At 49.8% G+C, this 13,386-nt stretch overlaps 1 protein-coding gene across 1 annotated transcript in view; it reads right to left on the bottom strand.

Annotated features, from left to right (window-relative positions):
• Positions 1-13,386, bottom strand: part of mybpc2a (myosin binding protein Ca) — a 152,651-nt gene that overhangs the window by 23,160 nt on the left and 116,105 nt on the right. The window contains exons 7-11 of the mRNA XM_070551377.1: positions 6,836-6,892; positions 6,584-6,753; positions 6,202-6,334; positions 2,951-3,075; positions 295-400 (exon numbers count right to left, since the gene is read on the bottom strand). Of these exons, the coding sequence (XP_070407478.1) occupies positions 295-400; positions 2,951-3,075; positions 6,202-6,334; positions 6,584-6,753; positions 6,836-6,892 (591 nt within the window). The remainder of the gene's footprint in view (positions 1-294; positions 401-2,950; positions 3,076-6,201; positions 6,335-6,583; positions 6,754-6,835; positions 6,893-13,386) is intronic.

Here is a 13,386-nt window from a genome sequence, read left to right as displayed (position 1 = left end):
CTAAAGGAAAAGAACCAGAGTTTAAAATTGCATGAGTGTTGTCCACGTCCAAGCAGGTCAAATTAAGTGTTTAAATAAAGTAACATGAAACATAATCTTTGCACATTTGTTGAATAAAGGAATGTTTCCGGCCACCCAAAGTTCAGACAGGGATTCGTTTCTTGCAGGTTTTCATTTTTCATTTTTAAAGAAATTCAAAAACTGTTTTTTTTTAAGAGTTGCGTTTGAAACAGGCGTGACCTCAGAAATGTGGAAGACCAGTATTTTTATATTCAGATCTTTGGGTTTGCTCACCATTTAACGTTTGCTCCTTCCTCTGACACTTCCACTTCAAACTCCACCTTCTCACCCACAACAGTGTGAACGTCCTCCAGCTGCTTGGTGATGGTGACTGGGGGCTCTGAGGACAAATCGACAGCCCCCAGTTATTTATGCAAGATGTGAAGAGGCTGAAGCCGGATCCATCACTTAACCATAATCTTTGCATCTGTCCTGTTAAGACTCAACACTTACATATTTGTGTTTGTTTTTGTTTTATGTAAAAGTACAAATCTGGGAAGAAAAAAAAACTGAAAATGACATTTAAACTTGAATAACATCACAATATGCTCCTGGCCCCAAACACATCTGTCTTGTAGAGGTGGGAAGGTATCTGGGGTCTCCTGAGGAGGTGGAAGTCGCATTGTGTAACCACATGGCGTGATGCTTGATGCTCTGCCAGCCTCGGCTATTTGTCATCGTCAGCATCCAGTCCCCCTCCAGACATTTCTATTCTCTCAGCTGGTGAGGCCACAGACTGTCTGAGCCACAGTTAGTGTGCAACCAAAACATGAACAATTTTTACTGCAGGCATCACAAAAGTTTCACTAAATGTGTCTTCAGCTCAAGTTCTCATTTGCCCTCAAAAAAACTGAACCAAAGTATATTTCCCTCTAGGATACAGACAGAGACAGCCAGGAAGGACGGGAACATTTTAGTGGTACAGTGATGTGGTCAGAACTCTGTTCAGGCTTTGTGTTCATTAGGTTTGCTGTTTTAGTCCACAGCTTTTTCAGTCCATCCCTAAAACAATGTATTCATGACAAAGAAATGGACTTGATAGAATGGTAAACATGCATCAACGTCTTAATATAATACCCTGCAAACCAGTCTCAGGGAACAGGTTATTAGCTAGCTCATTGTCTTTGAGCTCCTCGATTTGTTGGATGGAAACTAGATACTAGTTAACATCAGAGGTTATCACAGAAACAATGTGCATTTTTACCACGAATCTCTGGGAATATCCATCAAAATGAATAAAACAATGCCCCGTTGTAAAATATTGGTGGCTTCATGACATGCAACCATAAAAATTGGGACTAAAGTACATAGGGTGCTGGTCACAGCGATATGGTGTAAAACTACCATGAAATGTGTGTACTGCCCCCTAAAGCCAAGAAACTACACACTAACTTTAGTATTTTATGTGTAAGTCCAAGTCAAATATCAGACCTTCATGGAGTTAGTCCACTTCAGATTTAGTGGGGGCAGAAACATACTAATGTGGGAGGGGGTGGGAAAAAGGGGTGAAATAGAGACGTTTTCCAGCCGAATCAGGTGACTTGACAAGTATGCTGTGGTGTGCAGCAACACAGCATAAAATACACGCAAGGGCACGCCCTGCTCAAATGGGAAATCTCCCAAGATTGAGCATGACTTCGGAGTAAACAAACATGGCGGTGGAGGAGTGTGCTGCACGTAGGGTTGCAGGGATTAACCAGTGTGACTATTAACCCTGCTAACCCCCGTAAAGACATCTCTGATATCACCCATAAAAAATAATGTTTCGATATATTAGATGTATTCCCACACAAGACACTTCAGCCGCTTTCTAGGTGGACATGCAACAGTCCTGGTTCTGCTGGACGTGCGCGTTCTTTTGTCAGTGCAGGTCACGCTATTTTCTTTTTGTTTTTCATAGGTGGTGTTGGAGACATCTTTACAGAGAATTAACTGGGGTTAATAGTCAAACTGTTTAATCCCTGCAACCCCTACTTGCTTTAGCTCACTTTCTGACTGGCTATTCAACAGCCAGCTCGTTCATTTGGCCCCAAAAATCAGACGATCCAACATGTTTCAAGTGAGAAATAGGGATTCATGATTGGAGCAGTCCTGATGGCACTTCCAAGCTAATCGGGGCAGTTATAACATACACCACACACAGTAGGATTATCTGATAGGATTATCTTTAGAACAGTTACAATAACTGTGCACAACTTTAAAAATGTTGGAAGGAGTGGGGCTGGTCACAAATCAGCACGACTATCCTGCTGTGTGACGTGGGTTTAAGATGCAAGTCCAAGTCTCAGGTCATTAAGAACTTGAGCTGGTCTTTATTGTGCAAGTCTGAATCAAGTCTCAAGTTTCTGAGGTGCTGTCCCAAGACAAAAGTTTATTTTTGCAACCTTAGTGCAAACAGAGAACGACTAGAGTCCACGTCGTGTCAAACTCGACTTTTCATGTCTGACTGCCAAACTAATAAAATAAAACATGTTTACATTGTTTGTGACCAATGAATTGTTTCCAAGAAATTTCACAAACAGAAGAACCAGTTCTATTTCTATGAAAGCCTTTGAGTTGAGTAGGTAAACAAACATGTAAGCAAACATTAAATATAGATCCTTTCCTAAAGAAAACATACCAGACTCTGATGAACACATTAATACACGCACTACAGTAAACAAAGCATGAAACTGCCACTCACCAGGCAGCCGTTTAAAATGAGTGAGCAGACAACAAAAGGCTGCATGTGTGACATAAAGCACTGAGGTAAACAAATGACAACACAGACACATAAAGCAAGCACAGCTGACAAGCCTCTCCACACACAAGCGACTGCATTAGCTCAACAGAGCAGAAAAACTTCTCCCGTCTCAGAGACGAGTCCCTCCACAAACAGTGACTCATCTACCTTTGACAAAAACCTCCGTGAAGCACTTCTCCTCCTCGACCTGACACTCGTAGGCTGCGTCATCCGACAGGCTGCACTTGTTGATAGTGAGTGACCGCTTGTTGCCCACGCTCTCAAACACATACCTGCAATGATGATGGGGGAGATCACACAAAGAGGATAAAGGAAGACAGAGTACTGAATGACTGCCTTCAACAAATCAGGGACAATTAGATGCTGCAGAGTTTGATGACAACAGAATGACTCAGTTCTCAACAATAAACACATTCTTCTACAGACCTTCACAGCTTTGTACACACACACACACACACACACACACACATGCGCGCGCATTCAGATTACTGTAAAACTGTTGTGTCAAACATCAGAGGGCTACAGGATCTTCTCCTGTAATAAGGGAGAGAAAAAATATCACCATGGTTACAAGCTGCCTGCTCGCATCATCAGATAACTCTGAGTCAGTTTCTGCTGTAGTAAATATAACTTTAATAAATAGTTAACAAGTTGTGTCTTGAAGGTCAAAAAATATATATAAGTTTTGCTTATTTAAATGTTTCAAATAATAAATGGTCTGTACTTATAAGGCAACTTTTAGGGTTCTCTAATGTGCTTTAAAACACAACAACTCACACACCCACGCACACACCCACCCACCCACCCACACACACACACACACACAAACACACACACACAGAAAGAGAGAGAGAATCAGTCAAACATGCCAACATATAAAACATGTGCTTCAGTATCCCAGTAGGATTCAAATCATTGACATATAAATATTGGACAATGGGTTTCTACAGGCTCCAATAACACATTTTTGAAGAAAAATGGGAGGTGGCCACCACCGCCATTTTGATTTTGTCACAGGTTCCGTCAAGCCCAGACAATTCCACAAAAGGGAAGAGAGGTGGAGCTGTAAGGTAGGATCAACTGACGACACCCGGTTGAACTAGCTACAAGCTAACCTGAAGCTAACCCAAAGCTAACGCGGAGGTGGGAGCTAAGCTAACGGAGGTAGCGACCTAGTTAACCGGAGTTAACTGTGCACAACACCAGAGCTTCTGAGTCAGAGGTACGCCGGGCTGACCGCTGGGTAAAACTGGGTGGAACACAGAGGTCTCCCGAGAGCTCCACAAGCCGGCAGCCGCACAGCAGACAGAAGCCGTGATCAGACAGAGATGGGTCCAAAAAAGAATACACAAACGGCACAACTAATGGTCTATGTTGAGAGACTGAAACTGACCGAACAGTTTCCAAGCCAGACCGAGGCTCAGACTGAGGCCTTTCCACGGAGCTAGCTCTGTGGTCACGTGGGTCTGATGCTCATTAATTATTCAGACTTTTAGGCTTTTAATACACTTAAACAAAAGAGTGAGAAAAAATTCACCCCCCTCAGAGTTGTCATGAGTGTAAACTAGATCATTTAAACAAAAAACATGTTTTGGTACCAGGCTGTAAACATGTTTATTTCTGCTGTGAAATTGGTATTTTTAACATGGGAGTCAATGAGGATTTGCTCGCTTCTGACACCAGCCCCCAGCGGACGAGGGTGGAACTGCAATTTATTTCACTTTCGCATTGGACTCAATTTCTGTCCCGCATTGTGGGAGCTTGATTCAAACACACACACACACACACACACACACACACACACACACACACACACACACACACACACACACTTTTTTTTTGTTTGTTTTGTGAAGCGCCTCGTGATTTTTATCTTGAGAGGTGCTATAAAGATATTTTCTTCTTCTTCTTCTTCTTCTTCTTCTTCTTCTTCTTCTTCTTCTTCTTCTTCTTCTTCTTCTTCTTCACACAAACACATTGGTGGTGATGAGCTACACGTTGCCAACGCTGCCTTGGGCTGCACTGAAAGAGGCGAGGCTGCCAAGCACAGGCACCACTGGAGAGATAGTTGAGGTGTCTTGCCCAAGGACAAAACAACTGCAACAGATGAGGCTCAGACTTTTGATCTCTTGTTTAACATGATGTAAAGAGGACCAGGTTGGATCAAGGGATCTTGTAATCCCAGTCTTTCTGGAGCTTCATGGCTGCAGCACACAGCCTGTAAAAGCCTCAAGGGAGGCTCAGTTAAAGCCAAAATAACTCCTGTTCCCTACTCATGCTCTTGATCACGACAGGAAAAGGGGCTTCCTCACTTTCCACGAACAGTGTGAAGATCTCAAAATAGCAGATGGTGGTACGACATTGAAGAAATACCACTTGCAACAGCTGCACCCTCTTCAATAAAACACCAAAAGACGCCTTTGAAGGAGGAAGGGAAAAGAACACAGCAGAAGGTGACACAGATGCTGAATAAGGCCCAGTGGACAAAACGGGCGGAAAACTAACATGCATACTGAGTGTTTACTGTAAACCATGTCCCAAAGTCCGATAAAATCAACATTTTACAAAGATATCGTTGAACAAATGCACAAAAAAAGTGTTGCTCTCTGGGTTGGGGATGAGTTTCTGTCTCAGGTGGAGGAGTTCAAGTGTCTTGTCTACAAGTGATGGTGGAATGAAGCAGGACATGGACCAAAATCCTGAATCCAAAGTCAGAAAAGATCTTCCTCCAGAGGGGCTGGGCTCAGCTTGAAACAGGAGCCCAGAACAGAAGCACCGCTCTGCATCAAAAAAGGGTCAGCTGAGGTGGCCCAGGCATCCAACTAAAATGATGCTTCTTTCTGATTATTTCATAAAATACAATGATGTGAATTTCTTCTCAGTAACACATTTCATTTGTACCAAATGAAAAACACAGAAATAAATATTTGTGAATTTTTTTGCCAAAAATTGAAATACCTCAACATTTAATGCTTTAGATTTGGGAAGTAACCATCTGGTTTTCATTGGTGTCAACAAGGAGGAAGAAGGTAGACATGGGTAGTTTGTCTGGGATTTGCCATCATGCTCAGGGCCACCCGACAACTCTCTTCACAGGAAGGATTCAATTTTATAATGTGACAGGGTGAGTGCCACTGTATCCCGATTGATCATGCTACTTGGCCAAGGGGATTGGCTGACTGGTTAGTGTGCATGACTCTCACCCGGGAGTCTGGGGATCGAATCTGGCCCGGGCCCTTTTTTCTCCACCTTGCCACAGTAATATAAAAACAGACTCCCTCAACAAACATCAACACTATTTATGCACACACACACACACACACACACACACACACACACACACACACACACACACACACACACACACACACACACACACAGATAACCCAACAGCTCACTTGGCCGATGGTTTGATTTCTTGTCCGTTTTTGAGCCACTTGACTGTAGCCGTGGGATCCGCCAGCTCCACGCTGAGGTGGATCGTCTTGCCCTTGTCTGCAGAGTAGGCTGCGTCCAGCTTCTTCAGGAAAGCTGACAAGAAAGTATAATGTTATTATAGTTCTACGACCATTTTAACAGCCATTTAATCCACCTGACGCAGGCGTATGCTAACACACATTCCACCTGTCGGCCAAACTTTACTCGTCTCCTGAGGCCTTTAAATGTTAACCAGTTTTTACAGCCTTGTGCATTAAAGAGGTCTCGTTTCCTCCCTGCTGCCTCACTCCTTGTTCTCAGTCTGCTTTTGCCTTGTAAAATCTCCCCTGACTCTGCTCCTACCGTCACTCTTTTTGGACTCCGCCTTCATCTTCTTCAGCCTCGTCAGCATGCCCCTCAGGTCCGTGATGCCATACTGAAAAGCAATCTTCTCGTAGTCGCAGGGTTTGGCTGCCTTTAGGATTTCCCACACATCCACTTCTTCCTTTGGTCCCTCCAATTTCTTCTTATTCCTAAATAGAAGAGTCAGAGCTCACAGAAAACCCAGCCTGACACAGATGAAATGACGAGATGCACCTCTGGAAGTGATCTTACCTTTTTTTGAGAAGCACACTGAAGTCTAACTCACCAGCATCCTCATCTGCATCACCGCTGGAGGAGACAGAGACATGTCTGGTTCACTGAGATGCATTCAGTCTGCTTTACTGTATTTATCATTAAAATAAAAGATGAAGAAAGCAGCATGAAATAATTCTACATTAAACGTCACAAGCTACATATAAACACATATAATGAATTATTGACTTAAAGCTTACCCTTATTCCATCTTGTGCTCAAAATAAAAAAAATAGGACAATAGCAAACATACTATAGAGCAGAACCATTAAAAAGAGTACAAGATATCATCAGTTTACCTGGCAGAGAGAAATAATGATGATCAAATAACAAATAGTCATCACACGTGACAGAAATCAGCAAAAGGCTCGAGGAGTGAAGACGACATAGAAACAAGAGGAAGGCAACAAATAAACATGGGCAAATAAACAAATATTATTTTATTATTTTATGTAACTTTCCACTGCCAGGAGAGTCTTTTTAATTATTTCATGTTCAGGAGAGGATTTTAGAAATGTAAAACTGTTTAAAACTCTGTAGTATAACCGAGAAACCATTTACCATATTTTCTGGACTATAAGCTGCTACTTTTTTCCCACGCTTTGAACCGTGCGGCTTATAATGAGGTGCGGCTTTATTGAAGATTTTCCTTCACCTGCCAGGGGGTGCTTTAGCAGAAAGTGAAACAGGTAGAAGTGTCACGATGGTCGACTGGGTACGGGAGTTGATCTTGGTAAGGATGTTTGATGTCTGGATTATTTGGTAGAGAACTCAGATCATGGGTTTCAATGAAACGATGACTGAGTGAAGAGCCGGTGCGGCGTCTTCCATATATAGGCTTGGCTGTGACTGGGAGAATGCCGGGAGTTCCCGCAAGGAGTATGCTGGGAAATGTGGTCCAAGATGGAGGCCGGTTAGCTGGGAGAGCCCGGTCCGGGGGCTTGGGTTCTGACAGGACCCCCCCGGTCCAGGGACGGCTCCAGAAGTCCCAGGGCGACCACGGCGATCCCAGAAGTCAGAGATAAGGGCAGGGTCCAAGATGGAGCGGGCCGGCTCCCAGGAGCGTTCCTCGGGGCCGTAGTCCGCCCAATCGACCAGATACTGCCAGCCCCGCCCCCTGCGGCGAGCGTCCAGGATGCGCCGGACGGTGTAGATGGGCTCACCGTCGAGGAAGCGGGCAAACGGAGGTGCGGGAGCCAGAGGCGGAAGGAGGGAGGATTCCACGTAGGGCTTGAGCCAGGAGATATGGAAGGTGAGATGGATGCGGAGACTCGCAGGCAGCTGCAGCCGATACGTGACCGGGTTGATTACCCTTTGCACGGGGTAAGGCCCAAGGAACCGGGGAGTGAGCTTCCTGGACCCGGCACGGACACGGAGGTCTGCCGTGGACACCCAGACCTTATCCCCTGGAGCATAGGAGGGACCAGGACGGTGTCGGCGGAGGTGTTGGTGAGAGTAACGGGCGTTAGCTTGGGTTATGGGGGCCCGCGCCTTGATCCAGGCGTTCCTGCAGCGCCTCACCAGGGATTGAGCGGCCGGCACCGCAACTTCGGGTTCCTGGTGGGCAAAGACTGGGGGCTGGTAGCCATAGCAGACTTCGAACGGGGGCATCAGAGTGGCCGAGGAGGTGTGGAGATTGTGGGATAACTCAGCCCAGAGGAGGTACTTAGGCCACTTCGAGGGTTGGGCCGAGACAAAGCAGCGGAGGTACTGACCCAGTTGTTGGTTTGCCCACTCCATTTGGCCGTTGGTCTGCGGGTGATAGCCCGAAGATAGGCTGACTGACGCTCACAACAGATGACAAAAAGCCCTCCAGAACCGGGCCGTGAACTGGGGACCACGGTCTGAGACCACGTCGACAGGAAACCCATGGAGACGCACCACATTCTCCAGGAACAACTCAGCTGTGCATCGGGCCGAGGGGAGGCCCGGAGGGACGATGAAGTGAACAGCCTTAGAAAACTGGTCAGTAACCGTCATGATGGTATTAAGGTCGTTGACTGGTGGGAGTCCTGTGACGAAGTCCAAACCCACATGGGACCAGGGGCAGCTGGGTACCGGAAGAGGTCTGAGGGTACCAACCGAGGCCTGGTTGGATGTCTTGGAGCGGGCGCAGACGTCACAGGCGCTCGTATAGTCCTTTACATCCCTCTCCATACGTGGCCACCAGAGAGCTCGTTTGAGGAACCTAAGAGATCGTGAGAAGCCCGCGTGGCCAGACAGCCGTGATGAGTGGGCCCAGGACAATGCCTCGCTGCGACAGGCCGTGGGGACGTAGAGCCGACCCGCGGGGGGTCTCTGGAGGTGCGGGATCGTCTCGGAGGGCGTTTTGGATAGACTCCTCCAGTGGCCACCTCAGGTGGGCCAAGAAACGGTGCTTGGGGAGGATAGGTGTCGGTTCGGGCGTGGGCGTTGGATGTGTGAACTGGCGGGAAAGGGCGTCCACCTTCTGGTTCTTTGTCCCTGGGCGGTAGGCGAGATGGAACTCATAGGGCTCGAAGAAGAGGGCCCAGCGGGCCTGGCGAGGATTGAGCTGCTTGGCTGATCTGATGTGAGTCAGGTTCTGGTGGTCCGTCCAGATGGTGAATGGCTGAGTGGTGCCCAGAAGCCACTATCTCCATTCCTCCAATGCCCATTTTATGGCCAGCAGCTCGCGATCCCCTACGCCGTACTTCTGCTGGGTGGTGGAAAACTTCCTGGAGAAGTAGGCGCAGGGATGAAGCCTGTCGTCGGGCCCGGCTTGGGACAAGATGGCACCGGCGCCGACATCTGAGGCGTCGACCTCGACCACAAAGGGGACTGCATGATCCGGATGGCGGAGGATAGGAGCCGACGTGACATGGGCGACTAGGTATTGGAAGGCCCGAACGGTATCTGGAGTCAGCCGGAACGGTTGGCCGGGAGGGCTTGGTCGGGTGAGAGAAGTGAGAGGTGCCACAATGGTGCTTAAGTCCTTAATAAAACGGCAGTAAAAGTTGTAGAAACCCAGAAAACTCTGCAGTTGTTTCAGGCTTGTTGGGAGGGGCCAGTCTCTCACCGCCTGGACTTTCCGAGGGTCCATGGTTAGTCCTTTATCCGAAATCATGTAGCCCAGGAAAGATGCGCACCGCTGGTGGAAGGAGCACTTCTCGGGCTTACAGAACAGGTTATTGTGCAGGAGCCGGGTTAGAACCGCACGAACATGGTGGAGGTGTTCGGCCTTGGACTTGGAGTAGATCAGGATGTTGTCCAGGTAGGCAAACACCCACCGTCCCAACATGTCGCGGAGGACATAGTTTATGAGGCGTTGAAAAACGGCGGGGCTATTGCACAGCCCGAAGGGCATGACCTGATACTCCCAATGACCGGTGGGTGTGATGAACGCGGTCTTCCACTCATCTCCAGCTTTAATACGGACCAGATTGTAGGCGCTCCGGAGGTCCAGTTTGGTGAAGATCCGTGCCTGGGAGATGGCGTCCAGGGCAGACGTGAGGAGCGGCAGAGGATGACGGTCTTTGACTGTGATCTTGTTCAGACCTCGGTAATTGATACAGGGGCGGAGATCACCCTCCTTTTTCCTGACAAAGAAGAAGCCTGCGGCACCCGGGGAGGAGGAAGGTCGGATGAAACCCTGCTGGAGGGCCTGGTCGATATAATCCTCCATGGCTCTGGACTCGGTGGGAGAGAGAGAAAAAAGGCGCCCCCGGGGTGGACTGGTTTCTGGTTGCAGCTTGATTTCCATGTCGTACGAGCAGTGAGGAGGCAGTGTGGTGGCGCACCGCTTGTCGAACACCACAGCCAGGTCCCGGTAGGGCAGTGGCAGATTGGGCGGTGTTGGGCCAGGGTCACTGTCCGGGCGGTCTGGCATGGATGGAGGAGGAGAGAGGTGGGCCTGGCACTGGGTACCCCATTCCAAAAGGCGGCCCTGGGACCAGGAAATCCGGGGGTCGTGGAGACGGAGCCAGGGAAATCCCTGGATTAGAGGAGAGGAGGGAGCACATATGATCAGGAACTGGAGGGTCTCTCGGTGGCCTTGGACGATCATCTGGAGTGGCTGGGTTCGGATTTGGACTGGATAGGGTTGGAGGGGCCTACCGTCCACCGAGGTCACTGGCACAACTCTCTCCAAGGGGGTCATGGGGATCCGTAGGCGCTTAGCCAGATCCATGTCCATAAAATTGTCAGCGGCCCCCGAGTCCACCAGCACGTGAATCTGGAGTGAGGTCTCACCATGAAGGAGGGTGACATGAAGAAGGAGTCGATTTAAAGAGGCAGGGGCTGAAGGTGACCCAGGCTGAGCGACCCCGGTACTCAGTGGGTTCCTTCGTTTCCCAAACGTAATGGACAGTTCAGGCGTCTGTGGTGGGAGGAGCCACAATAGGCACAGAGACCCTCGCGCCACCGTCGCTGTCTCTCCTCTGGAGGAAGGTGGCCTAATTGCATGGGCTCATCAGTAGAAGCGGGTCCGGGAGCAGGCGTGGGGGAACGAGGAAGAGGTCCAAGCGCCCTGAATGGGCGAGTGAAGGGCTTGGGCCGAACCAGAACCTGCTGATCGATGTGCAGCACCAGATCGACCACTTCATCCAGGGTCTGGGGCAGTTCCTTTCCCGCCATCTCGTCACGGATGTAGGCCGCCAGTCCCTCCATAAAGACGGCTCGGAGGGCAGAGTCATCCCACCGCAGCTTGGCGGGGATGGTGCGGAACTCCGACGCATCAGCGCACACCGCGAGACAGAGGTGAAAGAGAAAGGAAGAGACCGGGGGGGGGGTCCACAAAGATAAACTATCAATGATGAACCAGAGTCTTCTTCTAGACCTGCAGAAAAGGGACACAGAACAATACAATCTTCTTCCGGCTCTTGGAGAGTACAGACGCTTTTTTTTTCACCTCTCCTCCCTCCTCATCCCAAGGCTCTTTGTCTGTCTTGAGATGGAGGGAGCTCCAAGTGTCAGAGATCCAGAAGCTGCCCCAGAGCACAGGGACCCCAAGGAGGCCACGACCAGAAATGCCCCTGCCCCCCTCAAGAGGCGCAAAGGATCGCCCCGGGGGGGAGGGGGGAGGGGGGGGGGCTGGGGGGGGCACAACCAGCAGCCGGCAGAGTCCCGGGAGATATCAGCTGCAAGCCCACAGGCCCGCCCGCAGCCTCCCATTCCCCAGCCGGCCAAGCCCAGGACCCAGGAAGTCCCAGGAAAAGGGAGGAGTCAAAGGCCCCACCTGGCATATGCAGTCATACACGGACACAGTCACACACTCCCTCCCTCATGCTCACACATACACATACAACCAAAGACTTACAAAAATGCACACCGGACACCCACTCATGCTCCCCTTACACACCCTATTCACTCTGGTCCCGGTACTGCTGCACATGGGGTACAACCATTACCAGTTCCCAGAGTTTGATCATTTCTGCTGGGGTGCTGATGAGCAGGCTCCCCCACCCAACGCTGAGCAAAGCAACCCACCACTCCAGACCCCAACCAGATGGCCAGATCTCCCTCCTAGCCTCCAGCCCCAGGAAGCCAAGTGACAACAGAGGTGTGCTAAGACCCCTAGTCTCCCTCCGCCTGCTTCAAAGTAGTGTTAGTGCGTGTTGATGAGGTGTTTTCTATGGCTCTGGTGAGCGGGCAGTGTGGGCATCGTCTGGCCTATGCCAGCTGATGCCACCACACTACCCCACTTCCCCCCACAGCCCTCAGTGTCTAAGTGCAGTTTAAAAGTGGAAGTTGGCACCGGCACTCAGGATGAGGCTGAAAAATCCCCCTGCCAAATGCCGTTGAATGTGCTCACTCCCAAGGCCCTAAGTGTGTGCTTGAGTGGAATGTTGTTGGCGGAAGTGTTTGAAGTTCAAATAAAATTGGGGGGCAGGTTGCCACAGGAATGCGTAAATAGGATCCATGCCCGCACCCTCTGTCTTGTCCACCCCCCAAGGCCCTATGTGCATGATTGTGTGATGATGTGAGGAAGCAGGAGGAGAAAAATGTGTGGGGATGGGGAGGAATGGCTGGTTGGACTTAAGCCCTCCAGGGAACCAACTTCCCCACTGGCCCCAATAGGCATCTCTGTTGACAAAATGCCACCCAGGGCATGGAGACTCCAGCCCATCTTGCCAGGTCCCAAAGCAGCAGCATCACAGATACTCACGGATTCCGAGGGCACTAACCCAGCCCCACCCCAGCAGAATATCTACTCCCATCCCTGCATTTGCACAACTTCCAGAATATATGAAATAGGACATCCAGGTAAGGTTGGGTCCTCCTCCTCCTGGACATCCCCCTCCCCTGTGATGGAACAGCAGAGGAGCCAAGATCTACCCGAGGACCCTGACCCCCAAGGCCCCGCCCAGATCCCCACATGGGGCCGGCCACCCCCACACCCCTAGCCCCCACCCAGACCCAGTCTGGGGCAATGCAGCTGCCAGGCAGCGACCCATGGCCACTGCCAAAACCCCCAAGGGGCCCCACTCACAACCGCCAGTAGTCCACCCCCGAGGCAACCCAAGCACCTCCAGAGGACGCAGCAAAGCCCCCCCCCCCCCCCCCCCCCTCCA

This window comes from Nothobranchius furzeri, chromosome 5 (genome assembly GCF_043380555.1).
Source record: "Nothobranchius furzeri strain GRZ-AD chromosome 5, NfurGRZ-RIMD1, whole genome shotgun sequence".
Lineage (NCBI taxonomy): Eukaryota > Metazoa > Chordata > Actinopteri > Cyprinodontiformes > Nothobranchiidae > Nothobranchius > Nothobranchius furzeri.
This window is presented reverse-complemented; position numbering and strand designations above follow the sequence as displayed.